Source organism: Watersipora subatra, chromosome 2 (genome assembly GCF_963576615.1).
Source record: "Watersipora subatra chromosome 2, tzWatSuba1.1, whole genome shotgun sequence".
NCBI classification, from domain to species: Eukaryota; Metazoa; Bryozoa; class Gymnolaemata; order Cheilostomatida; family Watersiporidae; genus Watersipora; species Watersipora subatra.
In genome coordinates this window covers 51,661,569-51,688,256 of record NC_088709.1, presented here as the reverse complement: position 1 = coordinate 51,688,256, position 26,688 = coordinate 51,661,569, and the positions used below count along the sequence as shown (strand labels likewise).

At 36.0% G+C, this 26,688-nt stretch overlaps 1 protein-coding gene across 1 annotated transcript; it reads right to left on the bottom strand.

The window, feature by feature from the left end:
• Positions 1-382: 382 nt before the first annotated feature.
• On the bottom strand, positions 383-18,358 carry LOC137388308 (poly [ADP-ribose] polymerase 2-like). Its single transcript, XM_068074796.1, has 12 exons — positions 18,243-18,358; positions 15,955-16,051; positions 15,772-15,858; positions 14,603-14,687; positions 14,376-14,514; positions 8,733-8,796; positions 7,648-7,779; positions 5,639-5,757; positions 5,263-5,362; positions 4,783-4,891; positions 2,903-3,017; positions 383-536 (listed from the first exon to the last, which is right to left on the bottom strand). Exons 2-12 carry the CDS (start codon positions 15,970-15,972, stop codon positions 383-385), a joined length of 1,122 nt encoding a protein of 373 aa, XP_067930897.1. The 5' UTR covers positions 15,973-16,051; positions 18,243-18,358.
• Between the last annotated feature and the right edge of the window lie 8,330 nt (positions 18,359-26,688).

The following is a 26,688-nucleotide window of genomic DNA, read 5'->3' as shown; positions in this document are numbered from 1 at the left end:
GTAGGTTTTCTCCTTGTGTGCATATATCCTGTGTCATAAGTTTTAGCCAAATAAATACATTTTATATAATAATTACATAATAAGAAAACCTAGCAAAGTTTTGGTTTTCTGTTTGAAAGAAATTTTGATAGAATTTACTGTGAGCAACTAACATCAAGTGGCAACTAACGACAAGTGGCAGCAGTAGCTTGCTAACTGTTATTCTCATTTACGCAGTAAAGAATAGAACAATGTGAAATAGTGCCAACAGAAATAATCTAAAAAGTTAAAAAGTACCAATCTATAAAAGAACCAAGCCTAAAAATCATAACACATGATATTTAAAAAAACTGACAAGAAGAACTAGAGCAATTGGGCCTAGTTGGCATTGCTATGGAAGAAGTTAGTGGCGAAAGTTGAACTTGACCTTGAGAAGATATTTCATCTTGATCTGGTTGGTGTTATAGACTATGTACTCATTGAACTGGAGCGTATAACCTGATGAGTTGACTATACCTGTCTCCTTAAGCCTTCCACATGGTACAGTCACGCCATCCCTATGAGATTCAGATATCATACGCTATTATATACCGATATGCAGAGCTATCTAAACTCATGACAAATATATTTATAGTCAGCAAGAACATGATCACTACTTGATGATCACAGTGACAAACTGCTTCAATATTACCAGCCTTTGAATGACAATGGAAGATATTAAAGCATTTGGTAATTTTTTATCAGAGTCCTCTGGTGTTGTGTCTATTAAACATTGGTTAAAACAGTTTGAATTTTTCTACGTCCAAACACGAGCGAAGCGATTGTTTTGGAGATTTATGATAAATGCATATGTGCACACAACTCATGAAAATGATTCATCAGCGGCCGTCGCAAGCCCTTGTACCGAAATCTCATTAACAAATTTAACCATTTTTAATGGAGTCAATTAAGTATAACAATACAAAACACACATAAACCTATTTAAATAAGTTACCAAGTCTTTATTATTTGTAAACAATATCCTAAACCTTTCCCATCTGATTGGATTATACATAAATAGACAGATTAATTCGACCTGAAATCGTTATTAAAACTTGACCAGCCTTAATTTTTAACAAAATTAGGATCGGCAAATGAAACGCCAAACGACAGAGAATAGATCCATTAAGTCGTGAGCATTTCACGAAAAAATTGTGCACAATTCACCAGTCTACGGTTTTGTCCAATTGCCGAAGGTTTCTTTTATTAATGCAGAAGTACTGAAAAGTCATTGTTTCCTTGTTGCCGATTTCAAAGTAACTGACATTTTGGACACCTTTGAGTACTTTGGTATTCTACCCGATGTAAAAAGCAGTAAAAGTAAAGGAAATGACCATGGTATTTTTTCTAACGATTCTTGTGAGATTATTACAATATTTAATTATAAGAATGATTATTCGATTTTATGAGATTTAATTATAAGAATGAGCTTTCGAATTTACAAGATCGAAGTATATCGTGACCGATGCTGGGCAATATGTTACTGTTATTATTTTTTCTAAATAGCTTTGTTAAATAGGTTTTCTAAAAATCTATATAAATATCACAGCTTCTTGATATTGTTAGCTATGACATTTTGAAATGTAAACAAAATTGTACATTGGTTTTCTATTATTACTGTATTACTATATTAATGATATTGGTTATTCTAATAATATCAGTGCATTTTAGTTCTAATATTGCATTTCTCCTATTGCGGGGAGAGATATAAACATACAATCTTTTCCTTTCATTATTGCTGTTTGTTGTACGTAATAACACCCAGTACATTACAGCTACCATTGCAGTTATTCTATTGCAATGCAGTGCCATTTGACTGCTAATATTGACTTTCTCAACCATCAATACCCTTTCTTTTTTCCAATATCACTTTGGTCGTGGGCTGTATGACAGGGGAATTTCTAGTTATAATATGAAAGTTCTATCGGTGTTGAAAGTTTCCTTTATATATTAAAAGTTGACTTGCGAAAATTTCACATTACAGATATTTGATATGGCAAGATTTACCATGTCTTACTCTGTTGTGTTGTAGGCGCAAAATATGTGGAAAGGTGATTACAAGCTCTTAAAAGCTCAAAAACGAACAGAAAATCGCAGCCACACGAGACCACCATAGTTAGGATTCCCTTTCCAAAACGGCTCAAATGTGATGTAGTTGTGAGAGATGGCTTCTGATTACAATTTCTTGCAACCTTATTCGTTGAAATATGTTCACAAATATACTTCACGCATTCAATAAAACTATGTCTATTGTTCTTACGGCTCTGTTTTATCGTCATCGTAATGCTGTCACTTTTAGCAGTGATATCTTATAACTTGCCGTAAAAAATCGTTTAATTTTTAAGCCTTAGCTTGAAGGAGTATATATCATTGTCTGATAATCATGACGAGCCTGTTGGTCACTTGTGATAATAGAAAAGTGCAGGAGAAGGTATTTGCAAAATATTGGGTCACATGGTCAGATTACGACTTGCCGATTTGACCAGGCCAAAACAAAACTGTAGATTAGCGAGCATTTATATTTGATACGGGGTCTTCGGTAAAGCCCGAAGTGTTTGTCATAAACTAGTGCTGCAATAAGGTTTATGTTGAGCTTTTTATTGGCCTTTCAATTCACGTGAGAACATCATGTTACAAGACAATAACCAAACTTCATGGCTTTGTCAGAGAAATAAAGAGATTCCAATCTACGGCAACTTTTCGTTTTTGAGATTTTAAGAGCCTGTACTCACATTTCAACATATTTTTCACCTACAACACAACAAAGTAAGACATGGTGAATCTTTTGATACTAAATAACTGTAATGTGAATTTTGTTGCAAGTCAACCCTTAAGTAACATTTTAGCAGGATATTAAGGGTGGCACCGAAGGAGAGAAACTTACAGGTCAGTATTGCCCTCCGGGCTTGGAGCCATCTTCCCACAACCTTTTACAGAGTGTTTTCCTTTAGGCAGCTTGTCAGCATGACAGTTTGATGAGACTAGCTCATTTTGCTGACCTATGCAAAAACAATAAACCCTTCCACAATGCTGACCTAGTAGTCGTGATGCGAGATCTCTGGTATCGTCGAAAGATTAACCAGAATCGCATGAATGGCTACTCGACTAAATGTAAAATCAAAACAGTTTAGCTGGCATAACTTACCTAGTTTACATCTAAAAAGTCTAGCTGGTATAACTTACCTAGTGTAGATCTAAACAGTCTAGTTAGTATAACTTACCTAATGTACATCTAAACAGTCGAGCTGGTATAACTTACCTAGCATACATCTAAACAGTCTAGCTAGTATAACTTACCTAGTGTACATATATACAGTCTGGCTGGTATAACTTACCTAGTGTACATCTAAAGAGTCTAGCTTGTATATCTTACCTAGTGTACATCTAAACAGTCTAGCTAGTATAACTTACCTAGCGCACATCTAAACAGTTTAGCTGGTATAACTTACCTAGTGTACATCTAAACAGTCTAGCTAATGTAACTTAGTTATCATACATCTAAACAGTCTAGCTGGTATAACTTACCTAATGTACATCTAAACAGTACAGCTGGTATAACTTACCTAGTGTACACCTAAACAGTCTAGCTGGTATATCTTACATATTGTACATCTGAACAGTCTAGTTAGTATAACTTACCTAGTGTACATCTAAACAGTCTAGCTGGTATATCTTACATATTGTACATCTGAACAGTCTAGTTAGTATAACTTACCTAGTATACATCTAAACAGTCTAGCTGGTATAACTTACCTAGCGTACATCTAAACAGTTTAGCTGGTGTAACTTACCTAGTGTACATCTAAACAGTCTAGCTGGTATAAATTACATAGTGTACATCTAAACAGTCTAGCTGGTATAACTTACCTAGTGTACATCTAAACAGTTTAGCTGGTATAAATTACATAGTGTACATCTAAACAGTCTAGCTGGTATAACTTACCTAGTGTACATCTAAACAGTTTAGCTGGTGTAACTTATCTAGTGTACATCTAAACAGTCTAACTGGTATAACTAACCTAGTGTACATCTAAACAGTCTAGCTGGTATAACTTACCTTGCGTACATCTAAACAGTCTAGCTGGTATAACTTACCTAGTGTACATCTAAACAGTCTAGCTGGTATAACTTACCTAGTGTACATCTAAACAGTCTAGCTGGTATAACTTACCTATTGTACATCTAAACAGTCTAGCTGGTATAACTTACCTAGTGTACATCTGAACAGTCTAGCTGGTATAACTTACCTAGTGTACATCTAAACAGTCTAGCTGGTATAACATAACTAGTGTACATCTAAACAGTCTAGCTGGTATAACTTGCCTAGTGTACATCTAAACAGTTTAGCTGGAATAAATTACATAGTGTACATCTAAACAGTCTAGCTGGTATAACTTACCTAGTGTACATCTAAACAGTTTAGCTGGTGTAACTTATCTAGTGTACATCTAAACAGTCTAACTGGTATAACTTACCTAGTGTACATCTGAACAGTCTAGCTGGAATAACTTACCTAGTGTACATCTAAAAAGTCTAGCTAGTACAGCTTACCTAGTGTACATCTAAACAGTCTAGCTGGTATAACTTACCTAGAGTACATCTAAACAGTCTAGCTGGTATAACTTACCTATTGTACATCTAAACAGTCTAGCTGGTGTAACTTATCTAGTGTACATCTAAACAGTCTAGCTGGTATAACTTACCTAGTGTACATCTAAACAGTCTAGCTGGTATAACTTACCTAGTAACATACCTATAACTTACCTAGCGTGACCTCATTAAGTAAGAGCAATCCAACATTCTTCGTTTTTGTTGGAAAGCAATAATTGGCACTTTTACTGGAGCAATCAGCGAAATAGAGCCCCTTCCCAAACTATGAAGCAAAACGAGATGCAAAAAAGTAAAGTGGCTATCAAAAGCAGATAAACAGCAGACAACATGAGGTTACATAAGTAAATTTAGAAGGTAAAATTGGATATTAACATCGATAGCAAATGAGACATTGCTAGATAAGATATTAACAGCTATTTGAAGCTCAAATGGGTCTCTTCTACTTCTGGGAGACTGCAACAACTTTAGATAGCTGAACACTGAGCTACCGGTAGGGTTACACCTTATAATGTACCGTACCCTATAGTAAATTAAAACAATCACACCTGTATAATATGGCAACTTCATCCATATCCAGTTACTAGTGTAACACAAATCTTTGTCATGGCCTCGACAAAACTGTCATTTACTCACCACGTAACCTGTAACAGGCGCCTCCAGGGGTGCAATTCTCAGTCCTTTAGCCAGAATTCTAACCCAGTTGGTAAGCCTGGAGCCATGCCAAAGCAGCATTCTACACAATATGTGCCAGTACAGGTTAGACCGAAAATGATGAGCTCACATAGCCATATGAATGGGTCACCATGCACGTAATACATAGACATGAATTAGACATCATGCATGTAATACATAGACATAGAGTTGAGTAATCATAAAAAATCACAGAAACTGGAAATGGCAGGCCTAAATTAAATGGTCAACATAAAGTGGTCTTATAGTAAATGAAGAAAACATAGAGTGTTTCTGTATAGAGATGAGGCTACTATGAAATATTGGAGATACAACTAACTTATTGCCAACATCTGGTCTCGATGGCTGATCTTTGTCGCAATGGAATATGTCCAACATTTTTATGGAATAGTGGTTGTGGGTGGAACCGTGAGTGTTTAGCAAATAGCTCTTGAGTAACTAACAAAATCATATAAACATGTGAATAATAAAGAGTCATGATGATTGATAACTTTGCTAAAACTGTTTAAGTTAACACAGAAACTTAACCGAAGCATTGAATAAGCAAGGTGAAAGGTAGAATGTAAGATTCACTCAGCAGACCTTATACAGTTTACAAGACTAAACAGTTGAATAGAGCAGTGCAGCCAGCTCATTGGCTAGTAGAAAAGGAATGTCACCAGCTCATTGGCTAGTACAAATGTAATGTGACCAGTTCATTGGCTAGTAGAAAATGAATGTGACCAGCTCATTGGCTAGTAGAAATGTAATGCAACCAGTTCATTGGCTAGTAGAAAAGGAATGTGACCAGCTCATTGGCTAGTAGGAAAAGAATATGACCAGCTTATTGGCTAGTAGAAAATGAATGGGAGCAGCTAATAGGCTAGTGGAAATGGAATGCAACTGACTCATTGGCTAGTGGAAATGGAATGCATATACATGTAGCTGATTGGCTGTAAAACTAGTAGAGATGCCCCGATTCTAACCTCACCAGCCGATCAGATATACCGATTCTTATTGAAAAATAATCCGATTCAGATATTTTGTGTTCCATAGAAAATTGTCAATTTTATTATGCAAATATAAATATAATGCAAAGAAAATATAATTATTGAGGCATTTATTTGTTTGTACTTATGGAAAAATGATATACATGTATATATATTCACATATTGACATAGCGTGCATCTAGTAACAAAACAGTCCATGTTTCTTGTAGTTTGTTATTAACAATGGTAATTACTGTTATTGGTACAGCTTTCTTTGTGACAATGAAGTTTCTCTTCTATTGCTGAACGAACTACTGTGCCTGTACATGTTTAGAGCAAATCAATGTGTCTATTAAATACTGTTAGTGATTCAATTATCTCAGTGAGATGTCTCTATCTTCTATCTCTATCGATGTAGCCAGTTGTACTGAAAAAGGACTGACTTGCCACAGATGATAGAGGACATGCTATACACCGATAAGCTACTGAGGTTATTTTATGCGATACAAATGTCAAGACATCGTCAGGATCAAGAGAGAGATAGATAACTTTATGCATTGACCACTGCTCAAATTACTTTCGTATTACTAGTTAATGAAAATATAACACCGCATTATTGTTTCCCATCATTGTTTTCTTGTACGTGATTGGCTGCAATAAATCATATGACTGTAATTGGAAAATACTGCACTTTGTGATTACGTCCTGACTAAAACCAAAATATTCTTCAGCTGTATGGATGTTTATCAGGCTAAAGACATAAAATAGATTGTGTGACAGGCCCGGAATTCATTAGGTAAAAGTAAGGAACTTACAGCTGATGATTATTTATTAGTGTAGCAGACTAAAATACGGTTTTCTGCTAAATAGTTCATATGCAAAAAGTATCTGAAGTTTCCGATTTTTTAAAGAAAAGTCTGACCGATACCGATTCGGATACTAAACACCTATTGCGACACCGATACCGATATTAAAATCGAGGCAACTTTAAAAGCTAGTCAAAAAATTGCCCTATATCGAGCCTTGTAGTTGTGTCAATGGTTTTAGCCTAGAGGGGCCCTTAATACATTTGTGTTTTCCATTGGCTTAAAGGTGACAACTGGCCAGCACCTATTCGCTACTGATGTTAAAAACAACTGACCAGTGTTGTCGAGTCTCATCTAATCTGATGCTTATACACAAATACATGGCATAACCAGTAGGCTGAACAGCACTGATAATCTAATTAACGATGAAATACAAGTAAAAGGCTGAAAATAATAATTTACTAGTAAAAGAGAAAAACATTCATACCGGCCCAATGTATGTATATGTCAATATAAGAAGTATAAGCAGCTGTTGAGGTAAAAAGTAGCATTACCTTGTATATATCACAAGATTTATCCATTGGTTCAAGGTCACACTCAAGTGACAAGTACATTCTATCTATTGGATGAATGTTCTGGTCTCCCTTCTTTAGTACGTTCACGGCAATCTCAATATCTCCAAGCGCCTAGACAGAAGAACCACTTGCATACTTGTGAACTTTTTAATCACTTAACTAAGTCAACTTGGTAGATGAGCCGAATATATACATGCAAACAACACTTGTCCATTTTTTAGCAAAACGTCTATCCAAGAAAACCTTCCAAATGTTACATCCATTTATTTGTGATTCCTTGTTCACCTTCGGTGAGCGCAGACAGTAAGGTAGCACAGACTCAGTTACTAGTGATGGTATATTACATGACTGAGTTACTAGTGATGGTACATTACGTGACTGAGTTACTAGAGATGGTACATTACATGACTGAGTTACTAGTGATGGTACATTACATGACAGAGTTAGTAGTTATGGTACATTATATAACTCAGTTACTAGGGATCGTACATGACTCAGTTACTAGTGATGGTATATGACTCAGTTACTAGTGATGGTACATTACATGACTCAGTTACTAGTGATGGTACATTGCATGACTCGGTTACTAATTGTGGTACATGACTGAGTTACTAGTGATGGTACATTACATGACTGAGTTACTAGTGATAGTACATTACATGACTCCGTTACTAGTCATGGTACATTATATGACTCAGTTACTAGTGATGGTACATGACTGAGTTACTAGTGATGGTACATGACTCAGTCGCTAGTTATGGTACATAACATGACCCAGTTACTAGGGATGGTATATTACATGACTGAGTTACTAGTGATGGTACATTACGTGACTGAGTTACTAGAGATGGTACATTACATGACTGAGTTACTAGTGATGGTACATTACATGACTGAGTTAGTAGTTATGGTACATTATATGACCCAGTTACTAGGGATGGTACATGACTCAGTTACTAGTGATGGTACATGACATGACTCAGTTACTAGTGATGGTACATTACATGACTCAGTTACTAGTGATGTTATGTACATTGCATGGCTCGTTAAGTTCATTGACATACTTCTAGCAAATCTACCTTTGCTTTGAGAGTTTCAAGGGAGACAATTCTCTCCGGAGGTTTCATCCTGAAAAAATAATATCATGGTTACATTACACACATCATGGATTAAAGAAATACTTAGGACATAAGTTAGTTTAGGTAGTTTTTTCTTACAGAGTTGACAGGATGAGTGGCCTGGGCAAAATACTCTTTCATTAGACAAAAACAGTTCTTCCCCGACTCCAAGTTTTTCAAAAACATATTTCAAAATACCAAAAAGGTTTAAACCTGTTGGATTTAAAAACAGTGTTCATATTAGTGCAACTTTTCACAGTTACATGCAAAGGTAATTGTCTTTTGGTCAAATATGATGTACTAAATTTTGGTTTAGCCAGCAATTTGTTAGAAGCTTGCTAGTTGCTTATAACATAATATATTTATGATATATATTGTACACATTTAATTGAGCATTTCCAATACATTTATATGCTGTACGTTGAATTTTCTCTTTGCGGTTGTAAATCTTTAGCATAAGACCATGCCTTTGATCTGGTGTGTTAATTTTGTGACAACTTAGTAGACATTTAGCGTAACTACTTCTACTGGTCTTCTGCTGGTCTCAACACACATAGAACATTCATTGTCATAGAGTCCTCAAATGACTGTCAGTTTCATGTTCATCTCAAAGAAGACTTTCTTTAAATGAACTGAAAGAAACATGTTTAATCTTTGCGCCATTTTAGCAGTAAAAGCTGCACCTGTGGCATTAACCATTTCCTGACATGCTAAATAGCAGTATACTCGAGTATAATAAGGGTTTAGAATAACCTTCTACTGCTATTACCTATTCCACTAGCATGTGCAGCGGTATATCATCAATCGTTAGTTATTCCTGCAATTACAAATCACATTATTAATTTTTGTGATTATAGCCCAGTTGCATGGCTTCAGAACTTCAAATATATTGTTTGGTCTGAAACTTGTGCCCACATGAAGGCCGCGCAGCATGTTCAATATATCTGTTGAACATATTTTCTGAATATATATGCTATATACATGTATATATACATGTACTATAGTATATATATATATTCATATGTATATAGTATATATTCATATATATAGTATATATTCATATATATAATATATATACATATATATATATATTATTTATATTCATACATATATATAAAATTGTTTCTTCACCCTGGTTAACCCATATGGGTCATAAATTTTGCGCTAACTCGGGTCTCCTACCGGAGACCTGGGAGTTTGAGCAACCGCCTCAAGATCTTAGCTGTTCCCACATCAATGACCAATTCCGTACATACTTCATAAACATACGCTCCGTGCTTTCTACCATACGCCAGAAATATGTAGTTTCAAAACATTGTCTGGTTTCTGAGAATTAGCCTCTCAACCACCCATCTGACTGGAAACTCAAGAGTGCACCTTCATTATGTAACAAGAACAACGGAGCTCAATGAATGTGTTCATGGTTTGTTGTCACGAAAGTAGTATACACGTTTAATGTTTTTACTTAATCATGTCTTGTAGTTTAGTTTAATATCAAGCTGGTATTGTGGTGGCAGAGTGCAGAGACCAAGGCCGACTGCCTGGCTGATTCCAGAACCGACGCCATCCCTGGGCCGAGTTTTTTGTCGCAACAGGAGACTCGGCAGTAGGTCAGTCAGCTCGATCTAACGAACTGGCTAAATAGAGAACCGATGGAGTCGAGATTATTAAAGGGGTGGAGCCTAACGCATGAGTTTGTCTATATTATGAGTACGGGAAGGCAAGGCAGATATAGCTGGCAGTCTCTCTGCATGTTGTTCGTTGTAATGTGCGCACAGTGATGACATGTACTCATATACATGTATACTATGCAAATACATTCTTTCTGTTGGCAAGTGGAATACATAAATAGTTGTGGGAGAAAGCTTGACTAAGCAAATTATTTTACATTTTAATTTTAGTTATTATGATACCAAAATATACATATAGTAACGCAATTATAATTTCCAATTTATTATGATACTAAAATATAGTAATGCAAAGTTGTTGATTAAAATGGTTATGGTTAAGATATGGTTAGGATGATATACATATGGTTGTGGTTAAAATAACATATGAAGTGGAGAGGCAAATGGTTGCTGTGGCAGTTCTGGGTGTGGTTAATGCTGTTCAGCCTTTAATTCTGCATCAGCAACAAGTGTCAATATGTCCAGATGACATTTGGATTTAGTTGCCCTTTTAATTTCCGCAGCTTCAGAGCTAGTGGCATGCATAATAGCAGCCCTCATCCCTGTCGTTTTGCTGTTGCTCTTTTATTGCGGCAAGTATGGCCCGATTAATCTGACAAATAAATTATTTATCTGATTAATATTTGACAGCTGGGAAAATCCAACAAAGTATTCTATGACATTTGGCAGCTGTGAATAACTAAAGGTAGGGCCACACGAGACAAAATTCTCACGAAATCGACAAAATTTGGACGAAACGATTCGTACGAATTGACATTTGGACGAATTTGTCCATCGTTGGTTGCGCACGATGAACGAATCCTGAATTAGATGAAACGTCAGAAATTCCTACGAATCGTTGTTTGATTGGTCGGTTGAAAAGGTTCGTTGAATGTTGAAGGCCGTTTTTTTTCCGCATGTTTGGTCATATCTAAAAAAGATAAGTATTTGAGAGTTTCTAGCCCGCAGTTCCTAACTCGGTTTGAAAACTGTGTACTGTGTTGGCGATTATATGTAATCAGTAGTACCATAGACGTAATGGATTTATTTAATAGAAATATAACTGTTTTGTAGCTAGTATAATATTTGCTGAAAATTCAGGTTCGAATATGTATTGTAATTAGAAGAAAAAGTAAAACGGTTTTATGGGCAAGCCAAAACTTGCTGTAGTCATACAAAATAACCGCTTTGCAATGTAGTACATACATAATAGTTCGTAATAATATTATCAATGTACAAGCTCTATTCAAAAGTATACTAAAACCATTTACAACAACAGCCTACTACAACTACTCAGTGCAACTAGCATTAGCAGTTTTGTAGTTGCGTAGAAACGACCTTATTAACGCGCAGTTAAATTGTAGGCGCCGAAATTAATTTACGTGTACATTCCTCAACCGATTTTAGGAATTAGGATTTGCGACTAGAAACTCACAAATCGTTATCTTTTTTAGATCTGACCTAAATGTTTGTACTGAAGCAAATGATTGAAACGGAATCGGCTTCAATTTATCACCGCGTTATGATTGGCTAGTTGAAAGTTAGTTTCGTACAAATCCATGGTGGGGAAACTCCGTGTGGCAGGTCATAACTTTCGTACGAATGGAATTTCCCAGACTAGTTGAAATTACACGATACGTGTGGCCCGGCCTTTACACAATATGACCGGTTAAATAGTTTATATGACTATCCATAGTTTTTTGCCATGTTCTTTTTTTGTTGTGCTTGAGTTGGTGAGAATATGATAGATGAAGACGGTGCTGGACAAGGGCGTGTCTCTGCCGGCGCAGGGTCTGCCAGTTCAGGGTCAAGTGTGAAGGAGTCATCAGACTCTGTTGGCAATGACTGCGCAACTGCCTTTACCTCTGCAGCTGAATTTGATTAGGCTCTGGGCATTTGATGTGCATGATGAGGAGCCTCGCCAACTCAGACTTTAGTGGCCCCACGTTCGCCGCTCCACATCCAGAAGCACCTGAAGAGATTCAAAATTCAGCCAGTTAATATTTCGCTTTAAAATCAATATTTGAAATGCTTCAAGTTAAAGAATGCTAGTCCACAACATTCAATTACCTATTTTAACTTTCAAATATTTAGAGAATCCTGTCCTGAAGTTTCTAAACTCCGCTTCGCACTCCTGTGAGCTCAAAGCCAACTAGTCTGCAATGTCTCGCCAGGCATTCGCCTTCATATTTGGTTTCTCGAGAACTTGTCTGCAATAACAAATTTAAGTTACAAAAATGTCCCATACTAGACAAATATATTCAACAAGTACTTCTACATACATACACCATAGAATGCATATATGTAACTTAGAATGTAGTTATATATAGTAATGTATGCAATTAGTTTTTTATTAATAATACATAACAGTATTATTGTGCTATTATTGAATATGTTGTGCACAAATAATTGGAATGGTTAAAATAAGATAAACTATTGTAATAAAACTAACCAATGTATACTCATAAGAATAATTTGTAAAAATGAGTGAACTTTATTATAAATTGTACACATTACCAAGTTTTATATCCCAAGTACATATCACCGAGTTATAAAGTGTTGCTGAAACCTATATTACCAATTTTAGTACTTTTCCATAAATACATACTAATTCTTCTTGGCTTACTACCACTACGATAAATTAATCAAAATACCATTATAATATATTACACGCACCTTATCTGTCATATAAAGCAGGGTAATTCTGAATCAACAATATCAACTGGATTTTGCCATTGGCCATGCTGCGACTCTTCACGATGACGTCTCGAAAGGACTGACCCTCACCTGTACAGCGCATTTTGGGAAGGATTTTGCCTGCGACTCCGCGAAATTTGAACATTGCTAAACTCTTGCATTGACCGCCGGCAACTACCGGTGGTCCTCGGCATGTAGGTAGGTTTTTATTTCACCGCAATAGCCTGCGGTGCTGTCGCCGGTACTTTGCGGCGTACATGAAAACCAGGCTTTAGCAAACACTCATAATAATGGTACTTCATCATATAAAAGTTGAAGCTACTTCAGATAATTACCAGTATTAAATATCAGTGAACATAGGCTAGATATTACCAGTAAACAAGCTTACGATAGCAGTTTCAATCGTAACAAAACAGCCGTCATTGATGTGATGTACTGCCACTGGCGGGTATAAATTTAACAGGTAATATATTTGGAAAACAGTAAGTGAAATTTTACGACGGTAAATTCTGACTAGACCTTTCTCTACAAATATTCGCTTTTGTTTGTGTACTAGCCATGGAGTAACAAGCATGTGATTATGAAGAGGCAAAGTTTAACTTGTGTTTTAGCGTGCTGTCATTGCACAAATAATACCGCAAGAGAGTCAATCCAAACCCTGTTTAAAGCCAACCATAGAACTCTATTTATCGCATTGAGTAAAATACTTGGTATTTTGAAAGTTATGTTTTTGTTCCGGCCAGCAAACATCGATTCAGATTAGATATCATTATTCCAGATTCTGGAACAACGGGTTCATTTTTGTCTTAAAAACTTCTTGTTCGACTTATAAATAAAACGGAATTTATACATGAGTACATAAAGTATGTACAGTAATTCCTCACTACTCACTACTTTTCACGGCTTCAAACTTCATGAATATTACATACAATATATATAAATCTCTGTCATACTCTGGCCCAGTGAGAAGTGTGAAGCATGTAACACTCTTCATCATGCCTCTTGAACTGACTCAACACACAAAATCATTTAACAAACAAGAAAAAGAGGAACGTGTTTATGATTAATGAGAAAATTTATTTATTAGATTGGAGTTTGTTAGTTTCTATTTCGCGTATTTTCTATATTCACATATTCTCACTCATGGATCATGGAGATCAGCGCACTGGCTGATTGACCGCAAAAAGTAAGAAATTGCTATAAACAGTGCTGGAAAGAGACTTACCCAAAGTCATGAGGAATTCGTGTGTAAAAAGCGTTGCAGGCTTCGGTAAGTTTAGAGCCAAACTTGCCAGCCTTGATAAGTGTCTCTATGTCCTTAAGAGCGCTGTAACCTTGCTTGATTTGAGCTTTAGTAAGTTTGCCTGCCAACAGCGAGGCAGATTGCTATGAGCCTGTGCTGTGTTAAATCGTACAATGAATGGTGGCACAATAGAAAGGTTGGTTACTCACCAAGAGGAGCTTTCTTAGCTTCGTATTTCATTTCAACAACCGCTGCCTCCATGGCCTTTACGTCAGCTATTAGAGTTATCAGGTCCTGCAAAGGAGCAGAGTGACTCTAATCGGATTAACCAGAGAAGCACCAGCTAAATATTCTCTATTTCTTATATAAATTAATCTAATAAACCAGCTAGTTCCTATCATACCTACTGCACACACATGATAGTTTCACACGGTAAGTTGTCTGCTCCTACATGTTAGCTTCATAACTTTGTGCATTTGTTTGCTTAAGCTTGTTAAAAAACTACCATAAGTTTTTTAAAGGAAATATAAACTGTATGTCGACAATGGAGACCAAGTTTGTTAGGCGCACATTTGGAAAACAAACTACAGTCAAACATGGATAACTCGCCCTCGGATAGTTCGAACATATGGTCAACTCAAACGGTTTCTTTGGTCCGTTCCCACGTAATGATAAATGGCTTTAGATAACTCGACCCCAACTCTGTTAACTCGAACATTTTTTTGCCCAACGGCTACCGAGACGGTTGTTATCGCTTTAGAAAATCACTTTATTCCAAGCCATAGAGGTAAACGTCCTCTTTTCGTAATTCACAGGCGTCGTTATTACCACCATCGGCAAAATATTTTTGTCAACGACTTTTCTAAAGGTTTGGTGAAGTTTGATTTTTATCAAACATCCGCTTAGCGATGGTCCTTTGGAAGCAAGGAAAAGTGAGGTAACCTTGGCATAAACTTAAAAAAAATCGGCAAAATTGATCGCGGGTAAAACGCTCAAAAGTAAAAAATGTCTTTTCTTCTGAGCATTTCAACAACGATCAAATTTTGCCAATTTTAATCTAAAAACGTCCTGGCAATAACATTACCTCCAACAACAAACCAATCTCAAGTGAAAGAAAAATATCTATACTTTTTAATAAAAAAGTTTTAAACTTTACATTAGAAGCATTTAAGTTGATACAAGCCATTTATGCTTTTGATTTATATTATAGTTTATATATATGCATGTATCTACTAATAAATAAATAAATACATGGACTTGTGACAGTGCTCTGATAACTTGAACGCTCTGATAACTCGAATACATTTGGTTCCGTGAAGTTCGAGTTATCCATGTTTGACTGTATACCAGATAATGCAAAATAAACCTGCAAGCATACTTGCACACGCTGGTCCAGTTTGCAATCAGGAACATCAGCAGGTTCCGCCTTAGCACTGTCTACAGCATCAGTATCCGCACCTGCAGTCTGTATGGATAAATATGCATGTGTATATACTAATATTTGGTATGAGAACTCAAGAGAGGCAACAATATAGCTCAAGTTGCACCAAAGAAAACATACTGTAGCATCATAGTCCATCTCAAGTAGGGAATATTTTCCAGAGACTTTGGTGAAATTTTTTCTGGTATGCCAGTCATTCTGGGTTTTATCTTTGAACCTAAAAAGAACCATTCAAAGTAAGAGCATCAGAATTGTGTTAAAACTAGAGCTGTACAATGATCGCGTTAATTAAACCATTAACACGATCAATATAAATACACGATTAACAGAGTTGAGCCAATTAATCTTCAAATAAAATGCAGCCAAGGTGGTTTATGACAAACAACACATTTTTACCAATTAAATACAACCACAATTATTTTGCACTCAACTATGAAAACACTAAGTGAGTCAATAACATAAAACTTATTTATACAACAAAAAAGTGCCGAGCCGATCTAGTTGCAAGCGGCCATGTTGATAGTTGTTTGAACATGTCCCTAGGCAATAGCAAAAGAAGCGATTTCAGTATTATTTAATATTTTACAGTCTATCTTCTGTTAATAGTTAAACACTTTTTTAGGTAAATTATTGTATTTTAATTTTTCAAAAAAATCACAATCATATTTAGCTTTAGAATAATAGTAATATAGAATTGACACTTTATTGGAACATGAAAACAGAAAAATGTTTTCCATACTAGGTAGCACATTTAAAGACGTTGTTGGAAGCATAAACAAAAAAGTGAAGTACAATGTATGCCAGAAAGAATTTGCCTAGCACCACAGCACATCATCATTAAGAAAGATGTTATTCAACTAATTCTCATCATACAGCTCAGAATTCATCACCAGCTGTAGACAATATCTACTACTGATGACTACCGCCACTACTGTTCCCAGTGAGTGGCTATCCTTTAAAGCTAGCGATATTGTATGTAGGAAGAGGGCATCTCTTCATTCGGATAATGTGAATAAACTGTACTATCGCAACTTTTAGCTGGCTTAATTATAGACTTCCATGGGCTATTTTCATACCCATAATAATTAATACGGTTAACTTATGTACATTGTACATAACATGTACTCCTGTTAACAATAACTGTTTCAAATATAAATAATTTATATGTAGCTGTATTATTTGTTTTCGAATATGCAGGTTTTTGATAGATTAATTCTAAGATTAATCGAAGATTAACTAGTTCTGATCAGTTATTAATTGCGATTAATTTCTATAATAGTTTTGCAGCTCTAGTTAAAAAGGTTACTTTTTCAATTCATCTCCTTCAACATCTGATAGAACTAAAAAAGGGTTTCAGACCCTCTTCTTTCCTTCTACTGTGTAATATAATGGAAAACATAGCTCAAGTAATCAAGTATATCTCTCTAAATAACATGCGCTATGACAATGTAAGCGATCATGGATCTCCACCCTTTTTTTAACCATGACTGCTCTTAGCAGGTTTCAACAGTGGTTTGTCATTGCCTTCTGTTGAGCGTTTTTATTGAGACAGTCTCTTACTAGCCAACCTTTGGCTCACACAGGAGCTCCTCCAACCTTTATCAGGTTTTTTATAGTCCTGCAGCATGCTAGCCACCCTCCTCACCAACACTAGAGCGCGGATAGAGGGCCGGTTTGGTGGCCGATGACCCGACTGAGGATAGGAGCAATTGTAGCTGTATACCCTTCCTAACACCACCAAAAGTCCTTCAGTGATTTGAACCACTGACCTAATGATTACATGCCAGCGTACTAACAACTGAACCACGGTTGCTCCTATGATCAGCTATAACAAAGGTTTTAGGGTTCCCATCTACTGTATCATATAAAGGGGATACACGTATAGTTGTAAGTTCAATTAAAATCAAAATACATGTTTTCTTTCAGGCCCTGCTGCAATGTCCACTAGTAATCTCTGCCTTTATTTGTGAAACATGATTCCTATGTTTACTGTCATCTCAGATGACAGGTGGCATTGAAAGAAAATAAAAACTTTCATTGTCAAGTTTTCATTAGCGCATTGCGTAGGCAAATGTTTACAAGGAACTGAAAAAAGAATAAACATGCAAGCCTGATAGATCAGTTGACTGAGTATATTTGGCAAAACGCAAAAGAAAATAACTCCCAAATAGAGACACAAATATAATTAAATAATTTTAAGAAGAAATGTAAAAGAGATGAGCTGCTGTATAACTATAGTAGGGGAGTAATGTTAGAATAATTAGTTATTTTATTGAAGTATGATTGACATCAAGAGAAAAACGAGAGCAATTTTCTTGTAGTACTTGAGAATTTTAAATTAACCCTTGATATAATCAGCATATAAAAATAGCTGCGGCAAATCTATCCTGAAGGGAAATATTACATACTTGGTACAGAAGAACCACTTTGCTTCTTCCAATCTTGGTCCAGATTGGTAGTCAGCGGTCTGACCAGCCTTGCCCACACGACCCCACCTTGTCCAGACAACGTACTTATCCAATAAGTCAGACTCAAGCAATTGAATTATGTAGTACTTGTTATTGTTATTCTGCATGTACGTCTACAAACAAAACATGCACACCTGTATGCTACTGCCAAACAATACACATACACATGCATGATACTGCAAAACATTACAGACAAACCTGCATGCTACTGACAAACAATACAGGCTCACCTGCATGCTACTGCCAAACAATACACATACACCTGCATGTTGCTAAAACATCTCAACACCTACATCCTGTGCTGCTGCTGAGGAATAGAGAAAGCATAAGATTATTATGCTTTATTATGTATCTTGAGGTGTTTACTGATGTTATAAAAAAGTCAAGGAAATTGAACGACCAGAAACAGAGATATAGTCAGCCAAACACAGGTCTACCTAAAAACGAATCGGAGGAAAAACCATTCGAAAACCCCGAGAATTGTGACGTATGAAATTGACTTATTGGACATGTGCCGGAGTTGCGCATCCTTACCTCAATTGCGTATACTGATTGTTTCAGGCTGCGAGATGTGAAACGCTTCTCGCGGTAGTAAAGAATTTACAGACTAGCTTTGGTTTCTCTAAAAAATCAAGCAAACATTGCGTGGTAAAGGCAATAGTCCACAAACCCCTTCCATGATTTTTCAAAACAGAAGAGCAGATTTTGACTATTGTGCTTCAAATTTTAACTCGATCTCCACGGATATGCTCCGAAGATCCTCTGTTCAACGAACGGCGCGTGTATAGTCTATATGCGACATCCGCGATTGCAGTTCGCTTAGAATAAGATATGAGAATGTGAATTTTTGTTCATTCATCATTTTTCTATTGTGTATCTACTGCAGCATTTAGTTGATTGTCATGATTATCGTCACCAGACTGTAAGTTCACTACAGCCATAATCTTAAAAAGAATAACTTGACCGCGCTGCTCTTGCTGTAAGAAAAGAAAATGATAACTTTTGATTTGATTTTTCTATTTATCTATTATCTTATCTATGATTATTTTTATGATTAATATAATAATCATAATGCATATAATACAAAATAATAATATAACTGCGTATAAAATAAATGATGTAACTAATATAATTTGTAGAGAACTCCAAATGATAACCGAGATTGATGATTGATTTAATTGATTCCATTTATTAGCTATAGTTAAAAAAACCTGAACAGCGCTAAAGATGAGTATGAATAGGAAAGCTAAGTGGGAAAACAACAAAAATGAGCTGAACTAGCAATATAGCGAAATGTTGCGAAATAATAGATGCATGTAATTATTTCATGCTAAAACTAATCTACACGTCAGAGAGACTGGTTCGGAATTCTCAGAGCAATGATTGTTAGGCCCAATTTGATTGTTCTATACTTCCAGGGATTAAACCAATTAAACGCTGTGATTGTTATAGGAAAGCGCATTAGTTGGCTTAATTGACCAATGGCACACAAGTCGATTTCATACGCCATATATTGATGCTAATATGATGATTACCAAAATACTTATGTTGTTTGGTAGACCTGTGTTTGGCTGGCTATATCTCAGCATCTGGTTAGTCGATCTCCTTGATTCTTTTTTAGAACATCAGTCAACACCTCAAGATAAATAATAAAGCATAATAATATGCTTTCTCTATTCCTTAAGGAATACATGTTGACCTGCAAACTACTAGCTGCGTATTTATGGCCAGATTTTGAATTATCGGAGTTTCAAGCAAATTCATATCATGGCTTCCCTCGAGATAATGATTGTATTATAACGGCATGAAATCAGAAATCACTTGTATTCATACTATGTAAATAATAAGTGCATTGTTGAGTAGATTCCTAGTGTGAAAGCTTACAATGCAGCTTATTTACAGCTACTGTGAATTAATTCTGTTACCATCTGTACACTTTAGAGCTACCATAGTCTATCCTGTCATACTCTACTTCAAGATGGTTCCTTACCTACTACAGTCCTACTTGAGAGCTAACATAGTCTATACTGTCGTAGACTACTTCAAGATGGTTACTTACCTACTACAGTCCTACTTGAAAGCTACCATAGTCTATAATGTCATAGCCTACCTCAAGATGGTTCCTTACCTACTACAGTCCTACTTGAGAGCTACCATATTCTATGCTGTCATAGCCTACTTCAAGATGGTTCCTTACCTACTACAGTCCTACTTGAGAGCTAATATAGTCTATAATGTCATAGCCTACTTCAAAATGGTTCCTTACCTACATGTACTACAGTCCTACTTGAGAGCTACCATAGTCTATGCAGTAACAGTCTACTTCCAGATGGTTCCTTACCTACTACAGTCCTACTTGAGTGCTACCATAGTCTATCCTGTCATAGCCTACTTCAATATGGTTCCTTACCTACTACAGTCCTACTTGAGAGACACCATAGTCTATACTGTCGTAGCCTACTTCAAGATGGTTCCTTACCTACTACAGTCCTACTTGAGAGCTAACATAGTCTATACTGTCATAGCCTACTTCAAAATGGTTCCTTACCTACTACAGTCCTACTTGAGAGATACCAGTCTATCCTGTCATAGCCTACTTCAAGATGGTTCCTTACCTACTACAGTCCTACTTGAGAGCTAACATAGTCTATACTGTCATAGCCTACTTCAAAATGGTTCCTTACCTACTACAGTCCTACTTGAGAGATACCAGTCTATCCTGTCATAGCCTACTTCAAGATGGTTCCTTACCTACTACAGTCCTACTTGAGTGCTACCATAGTCTATCCTGTCATAAACTACTTCAAGATGGTTCCTTACCTACTACAGTCCTACTTGAGAGATACCAGTCTATTCTGTCATAGCCTACTTCAAGATGGTTCCTTACCTATTAAAGTCCTACTTGAGAGCTAACATAGTCTATACCAGTGGTTCCCAACTAGCTTGGAGCCATGGACCCCCTGAGCTCCTTATCTAAATGTCACGGACCCCTTTATAAACATTATAATATAATATGGTGCTTATAACAATGCAATGCAAATTGAAATGTTTTATTTTTCATGGATTTTTGTATATCGCTGAAATTGAAGAGCGAAAGAGAATTACGTGTTTGATAGTTACAGGTTTTGTTGTCTTGTTCTACTCACCGGAAAGGTACTATCCAGCGATTGATGCACACAGGTGATAAAGGTCTGGACACAAAACATGGCGCAGTCCTACTGGAGAGCTACCATGGTTTATACTGTCATGGCCTACTTCAAGATGGTTCTTTACCTACTATAGTCCTTTTTGAGTGCTACCATAGTCTATCCTGTCATAACCTAATTCAAGATAGTTCCTTACCTACTACAGTCCTACTTGAGAGTTACCATAGTCTATACTGGCATGGCCTACTTCAAGATGGTTCCTTACCTACTACAGTCCTACTTGAGAGTTATCATAGTCTATACTGGCATGGCCTACTTCAAGATGGTTACTCACCTACTACAGTCCTATTTGACAGCTACCAGTCTATCCTGTCATGGTCGATTTTAAAGCACATCAATAACAATTTTTTTATCATATATTTCGATACATCAGAATCTTGGCTTTCGAAGGAGCCATTTTTTGACATGGGGAAACAAACGTTGGTTGGTGTTTATAGGATTTCCCCAGAGCTCTACCGCAAAAGTGTTTAATGGTATAGACTTGAAAATTCCGACGTCACAATTTTCATATTCGGCGATGTATGCTCTTACCGCTTATTTTATTGCTTACTGCTTATATTTATCAGCTGCGATAATGACGCTAGTGGCAAGCGAAGGTAGGAGAACTCCAGAGAACCAATGAAGATGACAAAAGAATCAGTGTCATTAGCTCTCTATGTACAGATTATTTCTATGATAAATAACTCAGATTAGATTCCAAGCATCATACTATGTTTTCCCGATGTTATTATGCACTAGTCCTCTCTTTTTATTGTGATGTTGAGGGGCATGGACTAAGACTAATTAATTTCAAGCATTGCGTGATCTCCCGAAAGTGCAATTGACATATAGTCCTAGGGCCACGCAACTGCAGGTCACAACTTAATCCATGTGGTTTCCTTACCTTTATCAACAACAATATATTTATTGAAGCATAACTAATTAACCCAGAACATGTGGTTGTATTGGTCGAGCATTACCACGATCCTCGGGCATTGTTGATTATCTAGAACCCTATTTATTATTAGCGCTCTGTGTTTAACAGCACCGATTGTCACAGAAAAGCGCACAGCACCGATTGTCAGAGAAAAGCGCAGCCTCAATGGCAGCAAAAGGGATCCATGATTTAAGGCTAAATGATAATTATGACATCACATTGTGGGAACCGCAACCAAGTGTTTTTTTATTGCAGGACCTACTTTTGACACCCTGTTTTTCATAGTTCTATTATTTTTTGTGTATTGAATATAAGCTCATTTGAAAGCTAAGACTCTGATGTGTTGAAATATATAATAAAAAATTATGTAAATTATTTGCTTTAAGATGCTTCTTTGATAAAGTTTCTCTCAAACCAATGTAGACAAAACCTGACCTATAGTGAAACATGATTACAGTACATCAATTTTTGAGAGATAGCTAAATACTTGCTAAGGAATACTGTGGCCGTCGAAATCCCTAGGAGCTCACCAGCTACTCTCTGCGCTAAACCTAAACTAACAGTAATAAATTAACAAGTAGTAGCGAGTGACAACTATTACAAACATCAATCAGACAAAACATGTAAAACTTCTGTGCCTACATTAAAACTCACCTGGTTGAGCATACAATCCCATATGTCTCCATCAGAGCAATAGACATGCATAGACTCCTTGGATGGGCATTCAGAATCCACAGGAACTTTACCTTTTTTCAAGATTGTTTTTTCCACAATTTCTAGAACAAAAGTCGGATGTCAACTGTTAAGAAATAGTAACGCTAGACGCTAAATAAGATTCCCGATTGCAAAAAAATTTTGGTAATGATAAATCACTCTCTTTAGCTTCCTTGGCTGTCAGTTTTTTGCCTTTAGTTTTGAGGTCAGCAGCTGCTTTGCCAGCAGCTTTCTTAGCCTTAACAGGTAGAGGAAACGGCTGCTTTGTCTGTTACAGCTGCCTTGGCATCTAAGGTAAAGACAGTAAGACGATGCACTTTTACGGGCAATAAATAACTTTTTTCGTGATAAATAGTTTTTGTGTTTTGATTAGAACAAACAAACACAATTGATTAATAAAATAGCTGTAGAATCTACTAAGAAAACAAGAGCAAAAGATGGGGCAGTGGCAAATTTTATCTCTCATGTCAAGTAATATTTTGTAAAGAAACAGCAAGAGTTGCCCTCGATATTGATTGTATGATACAGATGCAGTATTAATGACAATGCAGTAAATACCTTTAAAAACCTCATTTTACATACTCTACTGAACATACAGAACTAATGTAAAGTTTTGCATTGTCTATTGTAAGGAATGTAATGTAAATTTAATGGAAAGTGTTAAGTCAGTGCAAGTTCTCAGACTCGATTTGAATAACGAGAGTCCCATGGTTTGCTTTAAAAATATCATTTTTAAAGCAATTTTGTAAACAATCTGTAAACAGTCTATAGGGTACCCGGGGTGTCTATTATATTATTTTACTTATTCTATTTACACACAACTTTTTTCTTATTTGCAGTTTGGACCTTGCTGTGGAAAAAAGGTGAAAATAATTGATTTAAGTTTCCAGTGAAGGTGTGTGCTCCCCGTAACTTAAAGATACTGTAATCATGGGCACTAAACCAAGTGTTAGTGATAAGAAAAAAACTGAAAAGTTGTTGATACAAACTATTAATACCAAAGTTACTGTACAGCCATTAAATTAGGAATTCGAGTGTAAGTTTTCAAAGGGTCCAAGGGGTGAGTTTGGGAAGACTTGGAATGGATTAAGGTGTTTACATATATTATATGTTTTGGATAACGGAAAATCCCGATAAAGTAATCATTATTATGATGGATTATTTTTATGCTGTAGAGGTATCAACTTTACCTTCACAACTACCCCAACAGTAGTAGCTCATACAACCTTTACAAAGTCATAACTTGAAAAAACTCCTCTCTTGTTGCATCCGATACATATGGAGAAATATCAGAGAAAAGCTAGTGTTTTGCAAGCAACCAAGAACAAATTGGAACTAAATAATTAATTTACCCAACTCAAATAGTTATTGCCGATCAAGGCATCTCTCCTATCAAATCTACAATTTTTATTGCAGCTCAAGGCATCTCCTCTACCAAGTCTACAATAGGCATTGCTTACCAACAACTTTTCGTTTCTTTTTCGGAGGCATCGTGGACGTCACACTAAAATTGAAAGATCACCAAACTGCTGCGATTAGTCTATCAACAACTAACTATATAAGAACATATTTTTTAACTATTAGCAAACATTTTATTATAAACTCAATAATATATAGGCCATTAAAATATTGATTTTGTGTTGAAAAAATAGAATACAACATCCTTAGCAAAACCTTAATGATTAGTTATAAGAAGATTTATAGAGCTAAACAGCCATTTATAAATTGCCACTTATAAATAAAGTTTGACAATATTTTATTCTCTTACAAAGTGAAATCTTGTTGGCAATTTTTAATCGCAGCATATCTATCAGTTTTACTCAAATCAAGACGTAGAAATACAATCTACTTGATTGTTTGTTAATTCAAGTACATCATGCTGGGTTGGGTGCTATTATTGGTAGATGAAGGGACGACAACAAAATTCAAATACGAACTGTTAGGCATCCACTTATTAGGATTTCACTATTAAGTCGATATCTAGGGAAAATAGCTCTAAGGCAGCAACCTGCGATGAGAAACAATCATTCAACACATAGCCACAACGCTGTGGATGTACTAACTCTGCATGATGGAAACCAATCCATGACCTTGTATTATTGATGATAAAAACTCATTTTCAACATCTGTTTACTTTAACATGTGCCAATGTAAATATTGCATCCTTAACTGCATCATAAGCCACAATATTCTAGATATTCAGGGGTGAAATACAAAGCCTTGAGAAACTCAAAAAGAGACATTGCACTTCTGTAACTCAGACAGATCTCACAAGCAATGTCGGTGTTAACAGACGCTTGCCCGAACTGATTAAATACAGGTGTGCCAGCTTATTATGTTGGCAGGGATAATCCAAGTCAATCCTACGCTGCCCCCTTATTCACTAATTATAAAAGTCTGAAATAAGTCTAAAAGAATGATTTTGATACAGGACTCCGCAGCCAGCGCACTCTGTTGAAGCCCTAGTTAATTGGTAGTAAATTATCCGGTAATTAGTAATATAGCTATGTTCTTGCAGATCATAACCACTAGATACACAAAAGTTGCTGCAGGTAATTAAAGTTACTAATTTTAACATAATGCTTTATTACTAGTTTCTATTATGTATCATGTATATAAAAGTTTGATGACTTTCACAAGGAGGTGTTTGAATTAGATAATCATTATATGTTTCTATACCACTCTTTAGGATATTTTCGCTTTATGAGGCCAACACTGAAAAGAAATAAAATTACTGTTTTTGCCTGTACCCAACAGAAAATATACCAAAAAATTGTCTGTTTTTGAGACTGTTTTAAAAAAGCTTAATAGAAATAAAACAACTGTTATTGACAGTTTATGGTGATCAAATGTACGATTCCACAAAATGGCTTATGACAGCACTCTTAAGATATACTGCTTTGTCATCACCTGTTTGTTGGTTGAAACATTGTACATTTGTTGTAAAGAGGCCTTAACAAAAGCGGATAGCATAATATAGCAAAGCCTAAACGACAGGAAATATATGAAATATTAATATGAATTTAAACACGTAGTACAACGAAAAGACATGAAGAGAAGAAATCACTTTACACCCATCCCAATGTCGACTAGAATCCTCTATTGGAAGTAACACATCAAAGATAAAAGGCACTAATTGACCAGCAAGAAAATCACCAAAAGGAAAGAGAGGCAACTACATGTACTCAGCTCTGCCACCAACTTTTACCAGATTAAACCACAATAAACGTGCTAGTCATAATTTCAACCAGTACAACTTCATGATATACTCAAGATAACTCCACTCACATGTCAACTCTCTACAACAAAAGAACAGAACCTGAGCACCTAAACGCCTTCTTACAGGCTGACAAATACATCTATAAAAGCGAACAGCTCCAATGACTTTGCCTCCTTCCTTTTGTCTGCGGAGTCTCTTTCTCCATCATTTGCTGAGCCTCTTCTCTTTCACTGCCAAAAAAGAAGAGACTGACAAAACCTCCGCTATTTCAACTGTTGAGCCTCCCTATCTATGGACTGTCAGGACTCTCATTTGACTGTCGAGACTCAC